The sequence below is a fragment of the Phodopus roborovskii genome, unplaced genomic scaffold (assembly GCF_943737965.1).
Source record: "Phodopus roborovskii unplaced genomic scaffold, PHOROB, whole genome shotgun sequence".
In the NCBI taxonomy this organism is placed as follows: domain Eukaryota; kingdom Metazoa; phylum Chordata; class Mammalia; order Rodentia; family Cricetidae; genus Phodopus; species Phodopus roborovskii.
Window position 1 is genome coordinate 483,014 of NW_026126541.1, and position 20,531 is coordinate 503,544.

The 20,531-nt window shown below is 38.9% G+C and overlaps 1 protein-coding gene and 2 non-coding genes across 3 annotated transcripts in view; all 3 read left to right on the forward strand.

Moving 5' to 3' along the window:
* The first annotated feature begins 1,533 nt into the window (after window positions 1-1,533).
* Eif3a (eukaryotic translation initiation factor 3 subunit A) overlaps window positions 1,534-20,531 on the forward strand; it is a 30,339-nt gene continuing 11,341 nt past the window's right edge. The window contains exons 1-14 of the mRNA XM_051199836.1: window positions 1,534-1,736; window positions 8,405-8,595; window positions 8,740-8,876; window positions 9,396-9,559; window positions 11,323-11,526; window positions 12,688-12,892; window positions 14,424-14,595; window positions 15,632-15,736; window positions 16,094-16,192; window positions 17,180-17,296; window positions 17,482-17,667; window positions 18,189-18,536; window positions 19,627-19,731; window positions 20,015-20,128. Coding sequence (XP_051055793.1) covers window positions 1,688-1,736; window positions 8,405-8,595; window positions 8,740-8,876; window positions 9,396-9,559; window positions 11,323-11,526; window positions 12,688-12,892; window positions 14,424-14,595; window positions 15,632-15,736; window positions 16,094-16,192; window positions 17,180-17,296; window positions 17,482-17,667; window positions 18,189-18,536; window positions 19,627-19,731; window positions 20,015-20,128 — 2,196 coding nt within the window. The 5' untranslated portion in view covers window positions 1,534-1,687. The remainder of the gene's footprint in view (window positions 1,737-8,404; window positions 8,596-8,739; window positions 8,877-9,395; window positions 9,560-11,322; window positions 11,527-12,687; window positions 12,893-14,423; window positions 14,596-15,631; window positions 15,737-16,093; window positions 16,193-17,179; window positions 17,297-17,481; window positions 17,668-18,188; window positions 18,537-19,626; window positions 19,732-20,014; window positions 20,129-20,531) is intronic.
* Window positions 15,843-15,971, forward strand: LOC127233592 (small nucleolar RNA SNORA19). Its single transcript, XR_007835489.1, has one exon. It is a non-coding gene; the product is annotated as a small nucleolar RNA SNORA19 (small nucleolar RNA).
* LOC127233591 (small nucleolar RNA SNORA19) lies at window positions 16,738-16,869 on the forward strand. Its single transcript, XR_007835488.1, has one exon. It is a non-coding gene; the product is annotated as a small nucleolar RNA SNORA19 (small nucleolar RNA).

The window sequence follows — 20,531 nt, forward strand, 5'->3', positions numbered from 1 at the left end:
GCCATCTCTTCATACCTTTAAATAGTTCTTTAAAAATGTTTTAAAATTTTATTTACTTATTTGAAAAATGGTTTCTCTGTGTAGCCTGGGCTGACCTCAAACTCAAGAGCCTGCCTCAGCCTCCTCTGCTGGGACCAAAGGTTTGTGCCAACAGTGCCTGGCTCCTCTATATTTTTTTTTTTCTAAGCAGGATTTCTCTGTGTAGCCTTGGCTGTCCTGGAACTCAAGATAATTGCCTGCCTCTGCCTCCCAAGTGCTGGGATCAAAGGTGCACCACCACTGCTGGGTTTTGTTTTTGAAAAGAAATTGTGAAATTTTTTTTTTTTTTTTTTGCCCTCACTGCATTAAACGGAAAAACCTCATTGTGGAGACATAAATAAGAGATGCTTTTGTGGCATGTACTGTGATTTCCTCATTCATCGATTCAGTATCTCATTAATTCACATATCCCATATCTATTATTGTAAAATGTGTAATAAACTTGCAATAATTTATTCCACCTTTTTCTTCTGAACCTTTCTTTGTGTGGTGCTAGGGACTGAGCCAAGGGTCTTGTGCATGCTAGGCAAATGCTCTGCCACTGTACATCCTCAGCCCTGAACTCAAGCTATTTCTTAACAAGAGCTTAATAATTCGACACAGTTTAAATGGCTTTCAAGCTCTAAGCATAGTAATTAATGTATGCACACTAAATTTCTTAGTCAGCAATAAAAGACAAGGCTTGCAATAAACCTTTCCTCCACCAACACACATTTCTTTTGTTTGTGACGTGGGCTGTATGTAAAAATCGACGACACTTGCGTATTTTCAAACATACAGAACTGCCATGTTCCAAGGCCTTCTCCTTACATGAGGTGGCTCTGCCCCAACTCTTCTTTCGGGAATCCTTGAGACACTAACCCCACAAGGATACCAAATAACTCTGCTTATTATTAGCGTGCTCCCTTCCCTTTCCTTGTCCCTTAAGCCACTATTTCCCCGCGGTGAGCACCATTGGCCTGCGATACCTGCTCAGCACGGGCGGCGGTGGCACGCGCCTGAACGCGGCAGGTGGCTAGCAGGGTCTACACAGTGAGATCAAGCACAGCCAGGGCTACACAACAGTGAAACCCTGTCTCGAGAGACAAAAACAACCAAACCAAAAATTCTCTTTTGTTTTGCAGCCTTTCCCGACAGTCAGACGAGATCCCTGCGTAGCCAATGTGACCTTATCTTAATACGGCCTGCACACGCGCCACTCGTTTTTGGAAATGATTGTGTGGACATGGCCATTTCTCGTCGCAGACATGACCGCAAACTCCCCTTCCCCACCCCGCGTTCGTTGGAGCACCGCCGTCCCTAGGAAACTGTCTCTATGGTCCCTTCCCGCGCCCCAAAGAGGCACACAACAGTTCGCGCCACCCGCTAGCCGCCGCCACGTCAACCCTCGCTCGAGACACCAGCGCGCCTGCGCGCGGAGAAAGTCAGAGCATGCGCAGAGGCCCGCCCCCTACATCCGGGGCTCGGGCGGCGGCGGTGCCGCCGCAAGGGAATCACGTGGCTCCTTCCTTTCCGTCTCTGGCCGGCTGGGCGCGGGCGACTGCTGGCGAGGCGCGTGGTAGCTCGCGCTAGTCCCCCTCCGCCTCCTCTCCCGGTCCGGGCCACTAGGGAGTTCGCTGACGCCGGGTGAGCCGAGCCTACCGCCAAGATGCCGGCCTATTTCCAGAGGCCGGAAAATGCCCTCAAGCGCGCCAACGGTGAGTAAGGCAGCAGGTCGCGCCGCACAGGGCCGGCCCGAGGCTTGGGAGGTCGAAGGCCCCGGCCTGCTGCCCGCACCCCGGGCGGGGAGGCCAGCCATGACGGCCGCCGCCACCCCGGCCGTGTCTCGGCACGACCTCCCGCTCAGGCGGGCTCCCGCGGCGGAAAGCGCCGATCAGGAACCGTCGCCCCGGCCTGTCTGCCCGCCCAGGCTGCCGCCTGGTGCTTGCGTTGCGGGGCCGCGGCCCGGCAGTCGAGTCTCTCCCGCCCTGCGATCCTTCCCCCCGATCGGCCTTCCGCCTCCTCTTCAGACCCCTAGGCTGCTTGGGAAGCCCCGCGCTCCCTACCGCCATCAGGGAGTGCCGGGGAGGAGGAAACATGGCTCCCTCCCGGGGACAATGCACGCGAGAACCTCGGCTCCACCTCCCGCCAGGGCGGAGGACCCAGCTAGTTTACCTCCACCCCGCCTCTCAAGGCACGTCTGACCCCAGGTCCCACGCGGAGGGCCTGCTGGGTCAGGGTCCACTTCCCTCACGTAGTCGCTAGTTTGTAGTTCAGGCATCTGACCCATTAACTTGTTTCCTGTGGGTCGACCCCCCCATATTTATTAGGGTCAGTTCGAAAGCCTGTTCTGAATCACGAAAAGTTAATATTCTTTAGGGATTTAAAAATGGTACTTCCCAGACAAGCCTCTAGAAAGAGTTGTTTCCCCAAGGTCACTTGGAAGTGTCGGGAAACTAAAACCAAGGTCTCTTGATCTTCAGATGAGGGCTTTTTTTCCTTACCGCAGCGCCACCGACTACTATTTCTATTTCCATATGTGTGCTTAAGTCCTGGCTCTTGCAGTAAAGACTTGTCCTGATCTCTTCAGTTTGACATTGTGTGGTGAGAAAGTCGAGTGCACATCTCAGGTCTTTAAAAATCTGCCTTTTAAAAAATCCTAATAATTTTGTAGCTGTCTCTCTTTTAACTCCCCCAATCCAAACAGATAAACCATGTATGTAGAGGGTTTATGTTTGGCAAGCTTGTTAGAACTGGAGGTCCTTTCTTGTGAAAAGACCATTTGAGTCAGTACTTATAAAGGAACATTGCTGATAATCTGTCAGGAATAAAGACTGTTGGTTACATACTTCTGAAATGTGTTATTGTTATTATTATTATTATTATTATTTTGTGTGTGTGTGTGGTGTGTGGTTAGGGGGCAGTCTGCAATAAAGTAATTATGCACCCTGGATTTGCAGTAGAACTTACAAAAACTTCAAGTTGCTGGTAACCTAGTACTACGAACACCAATTTATTGAATTCAGAACTGTAGCTAAGTTAGAACTTTTGATGTTTTGAAACTTAAAATTTTCTACAGTATTGTGTTGTAGAAAACAGTAGTTATAGCTGTTGTGTGTTTAATTTATAAAATTAATCAGCGGGTATCCCCCTCACCCCCATAGCTGTCTTAAAGCACTACAGTCTTTGGCCTACATAACATACATAGTAACATGCTGACCTTGTTTTTCTGCTGTTTGGAATCTTCATGTGAACTTAATAGTTGAATAACGTTTAAAGTAGGAAGGTTACATAATATGTTCTAAATTGCTTTTCACTGTTTCTTAGTTGTAGTAGACTTGGTAATGACAGCAAGTTGAGGAAAGTCAGCGAGGTACTGTGTGGGTAACATGGATCCTATTGGTGTATTTTTCTAAAGGCCTGTATTGACTTCTTGCTGCAGCCCCATTAAAGTGTAGGTAGTGGATGCCTTAGCTTTTTAGGGTCTTGACATGAGCAGATTGTCTATCACACATAGCACTGTTTATAGAACATTAAGTGAATGATAAAAGGGTTTTGTACATCTGAGAAATCTTTACCTAAATATTTTATCTGTACCATCTGTAACTCAAGGGATATTTAGATAAAATCTACTGATTATTTTAATAAAATTAAAGTAGCTCTGCAAGTCACCCTAAGAGGTAATTTTGAGGGAAAAAATGTCAAAACTTTTCACTTTACACTCACACCCTACAACTCCCACCTTAAGAGATAGTTGTATTGAAACCACACAACTGAATAGTAACATATCTTAGATACAAATTAGTGAAAAATAAGTGGATTGATGTGAACCTTTTCTTTGTTGGTAGACAAAATTTCAATCATATCCTAAAGATTCTACATGTATTCTAGAATAATTCTGGATTTCAGTTTCTAGAATCTTAATCTTGAATCATTTTAAGTGTTGAAGTAATTCCTTCTAACCTCAAAAGCCTTCTCACCATTAACTAGGCAACTTCAAGGAGCTAAATCCCTATGCTTGTGAGTTAAAGTAGGGACTACTCAACTATGGATCATTTTGAAGAGTGTTCTGATTTCAGCTTTTTGTTTAAAAACATTTGTTTCCCCTCCTGTATTTTTTTTTTTTTTAATTTGGGGGGCAGTAAGGGTATCTGTCTAATTTTGTGTGTTTTGAGACAGTGTCTCTTATGTAGACCTGGCTGTTGTGAATCCACCCGAGTGCTGGGGTTAATTTTAAGGCGTGCTCCATCACACCCAGTAAAATGTTTATATGTAAGTGTGCTTCCTTTAGTTTGAGACTTTCAGAGTTAGAAAGGATGAGTTTTGAACCCAGACTTATTTGTTAAGAGCTTATTCTTGTAAGATTTTAGTTTTAGTGCCAATCTTAGCCCGGGTTGTCTTCAAACTTGGTCCTGCAGCTTTAACCTCTTTCAGTGCTAATGATATAGATTTGATTCTACCTCATCAAGCTTCTAAGCATGACATTAAGAAACTAACAACCAACTGTAACTCCAGTTGAAGGCGATCTGTTCTCATCTGACATACAAAAGCATGCATGTGAGACACATGAAAGTAAAACACCCATACACATAAAAAACAATTGTTTAAACAAGTAGTATTTTTTTAAAAAAGTAAAGAAACCTCAGTCCCATTTAAAAATACATATTGGGAAAGTGGATTATTATATTTCCGGTATTTTATATTTTATCATGGGTTCAGTTCTCAATTTTAACTTCATTTGTATTTCATAATGCAAACATTAAGTGTTAAAATTGGGGGTTGTGTATATGGGCATAATGTTATTTTATTGTTGCTTTAATGTTACAATTTTTATTTCATATGTATGTGTTTGATGGGCATGCATGTCTGTGCACTGTGTGCAAGTAGTGCCCTATTGGAAGTCAGAAGAGGGTGTCAGGAAGAGTGTTGGATCACCTGGAACTGGAGTTATAGATGATGTGAGCGTCCATGTAGGTGCTGGGAATAGAACCCAGGTCCTTGAAGAGTAGTAGCCAGTATTCTAAACTGCTGGGCCATCTCTCCAGCCCTGCTGTTATGGCTAAATTCATGTACTAGTAAGTTTTTTTGCTGATAGGAATTTTGGTTAAATTGATTTGAAAAACACCTAAAGTAACATGGAAAACAACCTTAGGCACATTTCATGTACAGGATATAGTACCAGAGGTGAGGCCTTAGGTTTGGGCTGTAGCCAGGGGAAGAAATTGCTGATAAATAAGAGGACTTGGAATATTTTGTAAAGATGCTTAGTTTTTGATATGTTGTGTGGCTTGTTCAGGTATAAACTTAATGTGTTTGAGAGCCAGAGCACTGGAAGCCTTGGAAGAAGCACCATTCCCGAAACCTTGGTCACTAAACCTGTAGATCTAGGAGCTTTTGGCCTTCTGAGTGCATGAGTCTTTTTCTTGTATGTGTGTATACCTGTGTGTCTGGTGTCCATATCAGGTCCCCTGGAGCAGAGTGACAGATGGTTTTGAGCCACCATGTGGATCCGGGGATCAGAACTTGGGTGCTCTGAAAGAGCAACAGTGTTTGTCCTAAAGCATTGACCACCTACCCCTCCAGCCTCAATGCTAACCATTTAAAAAATGGTACTGGATATTGAACCCAGGGCTTCAAACAGACTTCTTTAAGGCAGAACACCCCCAAATTCAGATTAATTTAGAAAAAAGAATTGTTTCCTCAAGATTGTTTTTGTTTCTTTAGGGGGTGATAGGGACAGGGTTTTACTATTAAAAAATGAACTTAACTAGTTGACTAGATTAAATATTTTCTACTATTTGTGTGAAGGGGAAAAGGACAAAATACATATTTTTAATCTAGAGCCACTTATATTGATTGAATTTGAAAAGATACTATATACATAAAATTTAAGATAGCACCTGGATTTGGAAATGTTACTAAACATAATGCCTTCAAGCGTGTAAAGTCACATTTCTTTGCCCTATACTGTATATTTTTATTAAAGTTTTTAGTTTCACAGAATCATTTAAAGGTAGTACAGTTCTCACCATATCCAGTTATTCCCATTAGTGAACATCCTAAAACAATAAAGTATATCACTCATAACTAAGGAGCCAGTAACTGAAGTTATTTTTGTTTTATTTTAGATATAAGATCTCACTTTGTAGCCTTGGAACTCACTAAGTAGACCAGGCCAGCCTCCAAACCACCGATCTTCCTGCCTCTTCTTTCTGGGTGCTGGGAGCAAAAGCATTCACCAGCACCCATGCCTAGCAATTGACTTTTTTGTATTTTTGAGATAGGAGTTCTCTTTGGGACAGTCCTGGCTGTTGTGGAACTCCTTTATACCAGGCTGGCCTCGAACTCCCAGAGATATGCCTCCCTCTGCCTCTGCCTCTGAGTACTGGGACTAAAGGCGTGCACCCCCTTCACTTCCAGGACTGCAATTGAGATTATTAAGTAAAGTTTGTACTTCAATTACCTTTTGCCCTAGGATCCTATCCACATACTGCATTACATTTAATCGTCATGACTTAGTTGTCAGTGTCTTAGACTTTTCTAGTTTTTCTTTTTTTTTTTTTAAATCACAGATTTGAGAAGTACTCCTGTGTTTTGTAGAATGGCCTTTATTTTAATCTGTGGCTGCTGGTGTGACAAGATACTATATTCTTGGTACCTTACCAATCAATACCAAGATTTTTTTCCCCCCTCATTTCTGGTGTCTGAAAAGTCCATGATAAATAAACTAGCAGGTTGAATATCTGGTGAGAGCTGGCTGTGGTCCTTGCCTAATGAAATAGAACAAAAAGGAAGCATCTATAAAAGTTACTTGTTGTATTTAGAGGGTGGAACCCTTTGATCCAATCACATCTTTAAAGACCAACCCTTAATAAAGCATTCCATTAGTGAGTACGTATCAATCTGAAGTTTGGGAGGATACTTGAATTTAGACCATTGAATCCTAATTGATGCTTCTCTTTAATTGTGTTGAAGTTTCTTTTGGTTTTATTCTTTTTTTTTTTAATGTTTGTTTTTTGAGACAGAATATCTCTGTATAGCTGGTTGTCCTGGAACTTAGAGATCCACCTGGATCTGACTTGCTGAGTGCTGGGATTAAAAGCATATGCTACTAAGCTTAGCAGCTCCTTTTTTTTTTTTTTTTAAGGCTACATAGAAAGACCCTATCTCTCAAAAGAAAAGGAGGGGTGTGTTTGTGTGTGTGTGTGTGTGTGTGTGTGTGTGTGTGTGTGTGTGTGTGTGAAAGAGAGAGAGAGAGAGAGAGAGAGAGAGAGAGAAATTCTGGAAAATCTAGAAGAAAGATGAAAACTGTTGTGAGCTGCCTGTGTGGGTGCTAGGACTTAGGTTCTGTGCAAGAACTGGACATTCTCTTTCTCTTAACTGCTGAGCCATCCCCTCCAGACTCACAAACTCCTTTCAGTCCCTTTCTTGCCTTTTCTTCTGGTGTGTGTACGTGACCCATTTACATGATAGGGGTTAGATGGACTGTCACATCTGTACTGTACAATATAATCCCAAACAAAATCTTTGCAAGCTATTTTGCAATCATTTGTAAAATTTATATGGAAAGGCTTCAGACCTATGTCAGATCAGATAACCAGCTAACAAAGTTGGAACACTTACTATCCAATTCTAAGACTTCACTAGATTTCCTTAAGAATAAACTCTTAAATGTTGCCAAATGGCGCATGCCTTTAGTCCCAGCACTCAGGAGGTAGAGGCAGGCAGATCTCTGAGTTTGAGGCCAGCTTGGTCTACAGAGCTAGTTCCAGGACAGGCTCCAAAGCTACAGAGAAACCCTGTCTTGAAAAACCAAAGGGGGAAAAAAAAAAGTTACCACCTGGCCTTAAAGTAGGTAGTAAGAAAAAAACCAATTTTTTACTTCATAAAATAATCTATCAAATATATAAAGTCATAGTTACACTTTTAGTTACTGGGGGGTTATCTCCCAATTCATGACTTCAGTTTCTGGAATTTTAAAATCACTGAGTTCTACTATATTTTGAGATAATACTAATATTTTTATCATTATATGTTGGATGATTATGGGAATCCTGTTAGAATCCTGTTTAAAAAAAGTTAGGAATGAATTAGAAAATTAAATCACTAAGGAGGCAAGACTTAGATTTTTTTAAACCTTTTCTTTTACGTTTATTTATTTGTGCAAGTTAAGGGGACTGGGCCTGCATGTTCTTTGGTGTGCATGTGGAGGTCAGAACAATTTTCAAGAGTGGGTTCTTCTGCTACCATATGGTTACCATTGATAAAACTTGAGGATCAGGGTTGGCAACAAGGGCCTTTACCTATTGAATCATTTCCTTAGTTTATTATTCAGTTTTTATATGTATGTACAGCTAACTTTAATTCTCAATTTTTTTCCCTCCAGAATTTCTTGAAGTTGGCAAAAAGCAACCTGCCCTGGATGTTCTTTATGATGTTATGAAAAGCAAGAAACACAGAACATGGCAAAAGATACATGAGCCAATTATGTTGAAATACTTGGAACTGTGTGTGGATCTTCGTAAGAGCCACTTGGCTAAGGAAGGTTTATATCAGTATAAGAACATTTGTCAGCAGGTACTGTGCTCATTCTTGTATTTTTAAAGTGCTTTTTAGTAACTTACAGAGGAATTTACCATTCAAATTAAATTTTACATCTTGATTGCTTTTTAAACATTCTTTTAGTTCATTGGAGAAAACAATTCTTTTTCCTTCCTGTAGGTAAACATAAAATCTTTAGAAGATGTTGTTAGGGCATACTTGAAATTAGCAGAGGAAAAAACCGAAGCTGCTAAAGAAGAGTCCCAACAAATGGTGTTAGATATAGAAGATCTGGATAATATTCAGACGCCCGAGAGGTATGTGGGTTTAATTCCTTAGTAAATGTTTTCATTATTAACACAGTGTTTTTTCTGTTTACATTGCTTTTTTCTGAGACAGGGTTTCTATGTGTAGTCCTTGTTACATTGGAATGTACTCTGTAGACCAGGCTGGCCTCAAACTCAAAAGATCATCCTCCTACCTTTGCCTCTTAAGAGCTGGGACTAAAGGTGTGTGCCACCACCACACAGCTGTGTTTTTCTTTATATGGGACAGTATCATCCCCCCCTCAGGTGGGTGGTTATTAGAACAAAATGCTTACCTTTGATGTTTAAAATGTATACTTCACCAACCATGTAAGCAATATTTAGAATACACATTAAAATTTAAGCTGTTGTAATACAGACTAAGACTTCAGATACAGATGGTAAGGGACAGCTTGACAGTATATATGAAGTTGTGGGAAGAATTTCTCTATTTGTCATTGTTGGTTCGGGTTTTCAGAGCACAGTAAAAAAAATTATCTAAAATAGTTTTTAATACATTTTCCTTTGTAGTGTTCTCTTAAGTGCAGTAAGCGGGGAAGACACTCAGGATCGTACTGACCGATTGCTGTTGACTCCCTGGGTCAAGTTCCTATGGGAATCATACAGGCAGTGTTTGGACCTTCTTCGAAACAATTCTAGAGTAGAGCGCCTTTACCATGACATCGCCCAGCAAGGTAAAAGAACAATATGAAATGTTAGTAAACATTTAGAATAGATATTTGTAGATTAACCTCCTTTCTCTATAGTTTTGAAAAATAACTACTTTTATCCTTAGTGAAATGAAATTAACTTTTATTACATAAATAGCCAAAAAAGATTTATCTTACGAGTTAATACATTTCTATATGGAATTGTTCTACTCCTGCTTTTTTAAAGTTAACCACACGGCCATAGGCCATAGAGTATATTTTCATATGTCATACTTCATTCTTGAGTACCACCCTCCTACTGCAATTCCCTGACTTCCCCCTCCCCCTAATAAGTCTCTTATCCCTCCTTTCTACTTGGATAGCCTTATACCTTATAACCTTGGGACAGTTCCTCTGTAGTCCTGGCTGTCCTGGAATTTATTCTGAAGACCAGGTTGGGATTAAAGGCATACACCACTATGCCCACCATATTTCTCATTCCTAAGCAGTATTGCTTAGTGTTGATGTCATGGATCACTTCCTATTTGGTTACCTTTTAAGACCACACACTAAAGGACTATATTGACAGATTTTTTTTCTTCTTTTTGATGTGATGCATGGAGCCTTGTAACTGAGTGACTACTTGGTTCCCCCTCCCCCCTTTTTTTTTTATACTTAACAAGTTTATATTTCCAGTCTTAAGGTATGATTATTTCCACAATTTCTTTCTGTGTCTTTCTGTTTTGTTTTCATAAGTAGTCAGGATAGGTTGGTCTTGACCTACCAGTCCTCTTGTTTCCCAGGTGCTTAAGGATTACAGGCACCCATCCCCCCACCTGGCTCAGAATTTCTTTATTCATTGGTAACTTTCTGCTATGACTGTTTTAATAGGAATATTGGTACCTGTATTTATTTGCATATATAACATACATCTATATCATGTCTCATAAGCAAACTTGGGCTTTTTGCTGACTTGGTAAAAAAATATTGAGTTGAGGTTAAATCATATTGCTTGTTTGAGGTCTGTTGAAATAGAAATGTTTGTTAATTTTGAGACAGGGTTTTCTCTGTATAACCTGATTGTCCTGGAGCAGCTTGCTCAGTAGATCAGGCTTGCCTTGAACTCAGAGATCCACCTGACTCTGCTTCCCAAGTGCTGGGATCAAAGGCATATGCCACCACCACTCAGCAAAATACAAAGTATTATAAGAGCAAAGATGTCCCCCAAAATACTCTGATACTGCGTAGATGTACATTTTAATGATGCAATAAGTAGTTACTTCTGTTTCTGTATTTGAAATTAGGTAAATCTTTATATTACATAGCTTTCATTAGTACAAAAGCGTGTTGCATTATATGTACATTAGATATGTAAGTTCATAGTATTTCAGCCTAGCAATTTTTGTTCTTTTAGGTCTTTGTAATTCCTGGGTTTATTTATTTTGAAATAATTTATTTTTTTGTGTATAGGTGTTTTTACTGTATGTATGTCTATATGCCTGGTGCCTGCAGTGGCCAGAAGAGGGCACTGGATTCCCTATACATTTAAGTTCTATTCTTTTCCTATTTGTAAATTTGTAGAACCATACATTGGACCAGGTCTTATGACCATGTCTTTTATTTGCTCAGATTTAAGAGTGGTGGCAGGTTTATGGAGGGATTTAGGACCGACTCTAATGATTTTGTACTAATGGTGAGCCTAGTGAACCTGGTTAAAATTGATACTAATTTGTGGCATATAAAACTTAATGTCAGATATTTAAGTTGACAGAAAATATCTAATTCTTGTTTGACAATTGTGCTTACAGCTTTCAAATTCTGCCTCCAGTATACTCGAAAGGCTGAGTTCCGCAAGCTCTGTGACAACTTACGAATGCACTTATCTCAGATTCAGCGCCACCATAACCAAAGCACAGCAATTAATCTTAATAATCCAGAGAGCCAGTCAATGCATTTGGAAACCAGACTTGTTCAGTTGGACAGTGCTATCAGCATGGAACTATGGCAGGCAAGTTAACTATTTGCTTTGTATCACCTTGATTATTTGTGTTACTGATTAATTTCAGTAGGTAATGTGAGCTGATTGATGGCAGGAACAATTCTAGATAGGAAATTCATAACTCAGTTTTTAATCACTTGCAAAATCTGGGCTACATCATGTATGTAATCTTTTCATTCTATGCAAAAACAAGCCCCCCCCCCCCCCCGAAAAAAAACCGTGCATCCTGACTGCTACTCAGAATGTGGTTCTATGATTGGTACCATTCTGAGCTGGGTAGTCTGATGAAAGAAGTATGGAGAAAAATATTTAGAGATGGAAGTGTTTTTGTTGTTTCCTCGCCTCATTTTGTTTGGTTTTAGTGCCAGGAATTAGTGTTTGTGTATGTGCTAGTCCTAAACCCAGGGTCTTGTCTTGATAGGTCATGGCCTTTCAAATGGTAAGCATGTGCTAACACCACAGATTACATCTCTAGTTTCTACAAAGACTGTTAAATAGCAGTTTCCTCATAATTTTGTGTTAATCTGACAGTACATTGTAACTTTATTGTACTTTATGAGCATTTATTGGTGATTAGAAGTTAAAAAAAGACACACTTAACCTTGTCTGTGTTGGAGAAGGGCTGCTTTAGCACCATGCATGATGTATGCTGCATTTTAATGATTGGCAGTAATGATGAAAAGCTTCCTGGCCCCCTTTTCCCCCTTCTTAGGATATATTCTCATCATTTTGTGAATTAATATAACATGAAGGCCTTTATATTTATTTAACATAAAAAAGGCAATTGAAATTATAAGGGATTAAACTAAATCAGTTTTTAGTTAAGTAAAAAACCATGTGATTCAGTCTTCTGCTCTTGCACATAGTACTTTTCCTTTTTTATAGGGACAGCTATCTTAAATTATACTTAGAGAGGACAAGCAAACTTGATTATATTAGGAAAAATGTTCTAGGACAGCCAAGGCTACACACACAAACCCTATCTTAGAAAAAAAAAGCTTTCAAAGATAGCATTTTTGTAATTATAACAATTTCTCAGATTTACCAGATAGAAATAGAAACCATATTAGGCATTTTATTTTCTGCTTTTAACTATAGTATGTTTTAATTTCATAAAAGGAATTTGTATTTGATCCTTTTTTAATGAAGTGATTAATTTGTACATTTTAGGAAGCCTTCAAAGCCGTGGAAGATATTCATGGGCTATTTTCTTTGTCTAAAAAACCACCTAAGCCTCAGTTGATGGCAAATTATTATAACAAAGTCTCAACAGTGTTTTGGAAATCTGGAAATGCTCTGTTTCATGCATCTACACTTCATCGTCTTTATCATCTGTCTAGGGAAATGAGAAAGAATCTTACACAAGATGAGATGCAAAGGTAAGAATGTTATAGTTGGATGGTAATGAAATTAAACTTAAGTGGTATTGTGATCTAAGCATGGTATCTTAGCTTCTGGACATTTTGGATTGGCTAATAAATACTGTTGTGTATTGCTAGTGCTTGGTAGGATGTTTAGTAGTATTCCTAGACTCTACCCCTTACGGGTAAGGAACAATCTCTAATTGCGACTGCCAAGTGTCTCTGAGACATTACTCTCCTTGGAGAGTATTCTTTAGCCATCTTCTACTTCTGACCCCAGAAAAACTGCCACCAGAAACCCAACTGAGAAAATGTGTATTCACAGAGGTAATGCTAACACGTGTATTGGTATACTCTATTTTTAGAGCAGTTGGATAATTAGGTAATACCATCAAGCTCTTTTCTTTTTCCTTGATTATAAAACAGCAACTAGTATAAAGCACTTGTGTTAGGTTATATCCTGGTATATCCTGGTAGATCTACTGTAAGTAGAAAATGTGTTAAGTAAGGATCTATTACACTGACCTATTATCAACACTGTGGGTACTATATACTAGGAGAGGAGAGGAGGTCTGTTTATTCTTAGGATTGCATGGTTGACTAGGATCTGTGGATCATTCATTGCTGCTGCATATTTTTCCAGTAATACTACACTTTATGTCTATAGTTTGGGAAAAGATGAATTCTGTACTATGGTAATGAGTAAAAATGTTCTTAACATGTGAATCATAACATGGAGATTATTTGGGAGATAAGCATGAAAACACATTTCAAAATAAAAAAGGGTATGTACAACTTACAGACTAAAAATCAAAGTGTAGGTTGAATGGCCTGAGGTGGTGAGAATCAGATGTTCCAACACTAGACTAGCTTTTAAACTACATAGTACAATCCTTTCCCACAAGAAGAACCCACACAGACCCTATCACATAGCATGTTTCTTTTCAGTTGCTTTCTTTTTTCTTATTTTTGTCAAGCTAGAAATTTAATTCATTGCCATTTCCTTGCACAAACTAGGCAGTTTACATGTCACCTTCTTTGTTAGTAAACTGGCTTTTTTTTTTTTAATCTGTTTTTCTTAGTTTTGTGGATGAAAACCAAATGGTTTTCTTTAAGGGAGTTAATATTGTAATGTTGGTTAGCATCATCAGGTCATTTTCTCCTGTATGCTATTAAGATTCCTGGGCATCATTGCTACTTATCATTCTAAAGTATAGACTTCTTGTGTTTCAGGAAAGTTAAAAAAAAAATGGTTTCTATCTTTCCATTCTCTGTCATAATTGTGTTTACTTTAAGTCTATTTTCTTAGTTTCCAAAGCTACCTTTAATTATTTTGGTAAGGATGTTTGTCTTTAGTGCTGCTGGGCCACATTTAGTGTGTTGATAGGGGATTGAGTTCACAAGGATTCACTTCCTGAAGGTGCAATTGTCTGATATTGTGCTGTGCTGGAATGATTAGTATACTACATATATTCCGTTGATGGCATACAACAGATAATTAAAAGAAGCACATTTATAATCTTAACAAACAAAACTTTGTTCACCACAGAATGTCCACTAGAGTCCTTTTGGCGACTCTTTCCATACCTATTACTCCTGAACGAACTGACATTGCTCGACTTTTGGACATGGATGGTATTATAGTTGAGAAGCAGCGACGCCTTGCAACACTGCTAGGCCTTCAAGCCCCACCCACACGAATCGGCCTTATTAATGATATGGTTAGTATAAATCTGAGCATTTACCGCTTTAGAGAGAAAACTATGTGATAAGTTAAAAGTTAATTCATGATTAAATACTGGGAGTTCAGATTCATTGTCAGGCTTCTGATGTGTGGACAAGGAACCACTGATGAAATGGATCTTGTTCATTTGAGGAGATTCATTAAAGCAGTGGATCAGAGTATGTGACGAGTTAGGTACGGTTTTCAGTTATACTTGAAAGTGTCTGCATGATACTGGTTCAGAACATTGGTTCAGATCCCAGTGGACATCAAAACCCACTGGTAAGCTGAAATAGGGCAGTGGTTGTATTTGCACATAATCTTTGTATAACCCCATGTTAGATTGGAATTTGGTCTCCAAATTACTTAGAATACTTATATTTATGCCATGTTGTTTAGGTGATAAGAAAAACATGTTGTACAGTTACAATTTTTTTCTTGAATATTATCTAAATATGATTTGATTGGCTGAGTGTGTATGTGGAATCTGATGATACAGGGGACCAGAGCTGTTAAGTGAACATAATACTGTTCTGTTAATGGATGCTGAGTTTTCCAAATTATGTCCTGAGGAGAATAGAGCTGTCCTGGTAATTTTTTGTGATACTTCATATAAGAATAATCTGTTGGCCAGGCTGTGGTGGCACACTCCTTTAATCCCAGCAGTTGTGAGGCAGGTGGATCCTTGTGTTTGAGGCCAGCCTGGTCTACACTGAGAAACCCGGTCTCAATTACCCTTCCCCCCCCCCCCAAAAGAAGCTGTTATTTGTAATTTGTGTTGTCCATTATAGTTGTCTTTGTAAATATTGTATGTTACCTTATAGATTATTCTCTTTTCAAGTTTTTTTTTGGGGGGGGGGTTGTTATTTATAGCTAGAAACAATATGGAATAATTATATTAATGGTTTGGATTGTATTTGGTAAATTTATAGGGAGCTGAGGTCAGATACTTTTCTCATTTTAATTTGTAGTCCAGAATCACTGCTGGAAAATTTATCCTTTAGCAGGTAAACTTTTTGCCTTTCTTACTATAGGTCAGATTCAATGTGCTACAGTATGTTGTCCCAGAAGTAAAAGACCTTTACAACTGGCTGGAGGTAGAATTCAACCCACTAAAACTCTGTGAGAGAGTCACAAAGGTAAGCCTTGGCATGGGCATTTTTTGGTCTTCACTCTCACTGTTGGCATTAACTGCAGTTGAGAATTGTATTTGTCTAAAAGAGAAGTGTACTTCTATGTTGAGAAATGCACATTTGATTGTCTTTTTTCTTCACATCAAGAGAAAAGATATTTCTGATGTGCTAGACAAATTTTTGGAGGTAAATTAGCAGCATGACTACTTTTGCCACTGCTGTCAGTCACCTTCAGACAAGCATTGATAGTGTCATGGATGAATTTTATATCTTTATATTACATGTTGTTTTGTATATCTATTAAGAACTTTTTATCTGCTACATATAAACTATAATTTTTTCTCAATTTAATTGGTTTTATAGGTATTAAATTGGGTTAGGGAACAACCTGAAAAGGAACCAGAATTGCAACAGTATGTACCACAACTACAGAATAACACCATACTCCGCCTTCTGCAACAGGTAAAATGAAAGCAAATGTTTTATGGAGAAACTTGAGGTTCCTGCCCTTGACTTTGTAACACTGTTGCATGATACATGATGTATGTATGTATGTATGTATGTATACATTTGTTTTGTACATGTGTGCACAAGCATGTGGAGGCCAGAGGTGTCTTTTCCCTGTTAATCTGTTGCTCAGCTTTGTATTTTGAGATTGCTGCTGAACCTGAACCTTACAAATAGCTAGATTGGCGGCTCTGGGAATCTTCCCTCCCCTCCAGAGCCCTTTTACTTTTTAGTTTGACGATAAAACTGGAAAAAATTTGTAATTACCTATGAGAAAGCAATCAGTGACTTAACTGTATGTACCTCCTCCCCTACTTTTTTTCTTTGCCAAATACTGAGATTTCCTCAGGTATTGGGTTAACATTGACATCTTCGACCACACCCCCATAGGGCCTCACTGTTTGCTCTGGCTGCTTCTGCCTACCAAGTACTGAGATTAAAGGTGTGCATCACTGTGCCTGTTGCTGAGTTGTCCTTATTTTTATTTGCTGAGGGAATGTTTGCACATTTCATTGACCTGCTTTCTTTTGAATATGTGAGCAGTGTTATTTCTTATGTGCTATATAAATAATTGAAGGCTAATTAGCAGAGTAACTGTATATAGTAATGCTGCCAGTCTCCTTCAGACAAAAAAAAAAAAATAAAGATTTAGAAGTATTTATATTAGGTAAGTAGTAGGCCTTTATAAATATGTGGCCATTTAGGTTTTTGATTTATGAATGAAATTCAGAAGATGGTTATGCATAACATAGCATATGATTTGGGGCTTTGGATCGAAACTCCAGGTCCAATAATCTACTGCTATGCTGATTTGTATGAACTTCAGTTTTTTTCCTTTCTGGACAATGAGCATAATTTCTGCTTCCTCTAGCTGCCATGAAATTGCACGTAAAAAATGTGACTAAATAGTAGCTGTTATTAACCCTGTGTTTTTTTGTGCAGGTGGCACAGATTTATCAGAGCATTGAGTTTTCTCGTTTGACTTCTCTGGTTCCTTTTGTTGATGCTTTCCAACTGGAACGGGCCATAGTAGATGCAGCCAGGCACTGCGACCTACAGGTATGTGCTATAAGTAGGCACTGGTGGCAGGTTGGAAGGTCTTTGAGAACTACAAAGACATGTAACCTTTTAAAAACTATAATGAGCAAGTTCTTGTTACTTTTCTATTAACTTTGGATTGATAATTTTTTTCTCAAATGCAGTTGTAAATATAGTCTTGGTTACTGATAATTTAATTTTCTAAGGTTCGTATTGATCATACTTCTCGGACTCTGAGTTTTGGATCAGACTTGAATTATGCAACTCGAGAAGATGCCCCAATTGGTCCTCATCTGCAAAGCATGCCATCAGAACAAATAAGAAATCAACTCACAGCTATGTCCTCAGTGCTTGCAAAAGCACTTGAAGTCATCAAGCCTGCTCATATTCTGGTATGTGTCTTGAGAGGGGATATGAGCTACAAAAGTTTTGAAGGACTTAATATCTTTCATAACATTGTTTGAGATGAAATCTGTGGAAAAGACGTCATGATTTCCTGTTCACTGGTGGGGTTTTTTTAAATTTAAATTTAATTTTTTTTTTTTGGTCAACATAGGTAAGTTGTTGAAATGAAATACCTTTCAATGGGTAATAATTAATATTGTTACATAAAACAGCAGACTGCATATACCAAAACCTCGGCCCATTTGTTGAAGTGATTTGAGTTCTTGATAAATTATTGTTGGTGAACTCTGTTAGTATTGGCTTGACACAATAGATTTGGTCCTCAGAACAACAATAGACTGGCAAATAATAGTTTAGCTTGTGTCATTGTTAGAGACTAAGTAACTGTAGTGCTGTAGTACTTGGTACTAGAACACTATTACTAAATGCACATACTTGTGAAAAGCTAGTGCTGTCTGCTTCCAGTGTATATATGTATAATCATTTTAAAATGCACTTGTTTTTGAAGCAAGAGAAAGAAGAACAGCATCAGTTGGCAGTTACTGCATATCTTAAAAATTCACGAAAAGAACATCAGCGGATTCTGGCTCGTCGCCAGACAATTGAGGAAAGGAAAGAACGCCTTGAGAGTCTAAATATCCAACGTGAGAAAGAAGAACTGGAGCAGAGGGAAGCAGAGCTTCAGAAAGTACGGAAGGCTGAAGAAGAGAGGCTGCGCCAGGAGGCAAAGGAGCGAGAGAAGGAACGCATCCTTCAGGAACATGAGCAAATCAAAAAGAAAACTGTTCGGGAGCGGTTAGAGCAGATCAAGAAGACAGAATTGGGTGCCAAAGCATTCAAAGATATCGACATTGAAGTACGTAGTACACCAGTCATCGGGAGCTTCTTTTCTCTTGAGCTCCCATTTGGCTAATTTTGATGATGTTTTCTGATTGAGTACCTATTTAAAGAAATTTAGGATTTGGTTCTTGAAAGCAGTGAGCTCAGATGACTGTTAATTTTATTTGTCTTTAATTTGTGGCCTGGAGAGATGGCTTGATGGTTAAGACTTTTTCTTCAGAGGACCCAAGTTTAGTTCCCAGCACCCACTTCAGGTGGTTTGTAACCACCTCTTACTCTAGCTCCAGCTGGATTCAACACTTTATTGTGGAATAACAAGGATCGGGGGAAACAGGCTGAACAAATGCTTATTCAGGGAGAAATAACTTACAACAGAGACAGATGAATGCCAGCAGGTTCCAGGCCCAAGGATGCATCTGGATGCTATGCTCTGACTCAGTCCAGCGAGCAAAGAGAGCACTCCAGGGTCCCTGCCCTGGACCTAGTTCCCCCAGGTCACGGCACCTGTCCTTACCCCAGTGGGTGTGGTCAGTGCAACAGGTATAGACAGAGTGAATATCTCACCACAATTCCCCTTTTCGTCTGAAGGAAAGATTTAGGCTCGACACAAAAACAGTGAATATCAAGTGTGCTCTAAGAAAAGGAAAATCAAGAACATATAAAGTTAAGACCTACATATTTAGTCCTAGGTTAAAGGCATAACAAAGTTTATAGTAGAGTTGTCTGTCCTAAGATGGAAAGCTTAAGTCTAGTACATAATATTTCTATCTAGAAAGAGGGAATAATAATTTTAACAGTCCAATCTTCAGCCTTATCAAAGACCTGAGAAAACACTTCTGATATTCAGGTACATATAATTAAGTGCATATTATATCTTCTCCCCCATAACTAAAATTAATCTTTAAAAAATATATGTAGCTAGGAGTTTTGGCACTGTTTTTGATTGCATCACTCAGGGAAGGCAATGGCAGGTGGAGCTCTGTGAGTTCAAGACTAGCCTAATCTACAAGTGAATGTTAGGATAGCCAGGGCTATAGAGAGAAATCCTTTCTCAAATATATACTCAAATGTTTGTGATGACCATTCTGCCTTTGTGTTGCCATCAGGATCTTGAAGAACTAGATCCAGATTTTATCATGGCCAAACAAGTTGAACAACTAGAGAAAGAAAAGAAGGAACTTCAGGAACGCCTGAAGAATCAAGAAAAGAAGGTGAATGAGGGGGCGGATTTTTTTTTTTTTTAAATTTTCTTGTTAATTTTAATAAACATAATTGGCCTCAAACGGATTGTCCTTCCTAGTGGGATTGCTGTTCTTTTTATATGAGTTATAGTTATTTTGGTTGCACTTGAGAGGCAGAACCAGGTAGATATCTCTGAATTTGAGGCTAGCCTGGTTCCAAGACAGCCAAGGCTACATAGAGAAACCCTGTCTCTGAAATCCAATAAAACAAAAATTATTTTGTAATATGGCATTTGTTTTTTGTACCATTCAGATTGACTATTTTGAAAGAGCTAAGAGGTTGGAGGAAATTCCTTTGATAAAGAGTGCTTATGAGGAACAAAGGATTAAAGACATGGATTTGTGGGAACAACAAGAAGAAGAAAGAGTAAGTTTTTTATTGTGGTATCATAATGTAAGCTAAGTTACAAGTCTGCCAGTGATACAGTTTTAAAATTATTTTACTAGAAATTGTGGTTAACCACTGATTACTAATAGTTAGATGAAAAGAGAAATGTTCACAATATAGATTTAATGTGAAAATACAAGTCACGGCCTTGTGTGCACATAAACAAGAGAAAAGGGCATCCCTGTGGAGGCTTGTGACACCTGGAGCCTTGGAGTCTATTTGGGGATTTATAGGCCTTGTGTTGTCAGTTATTCCTATTTTATGAAGGATAAATTGGGATTTTTGTGATAATTCTCCCTAAACATAAGTGTTTAGATTTACTAGAGGTAGAAAATTGGGACAGTCTGGAGGGGAGGGTTCTGTATTTCCATAGGGCTGAGAA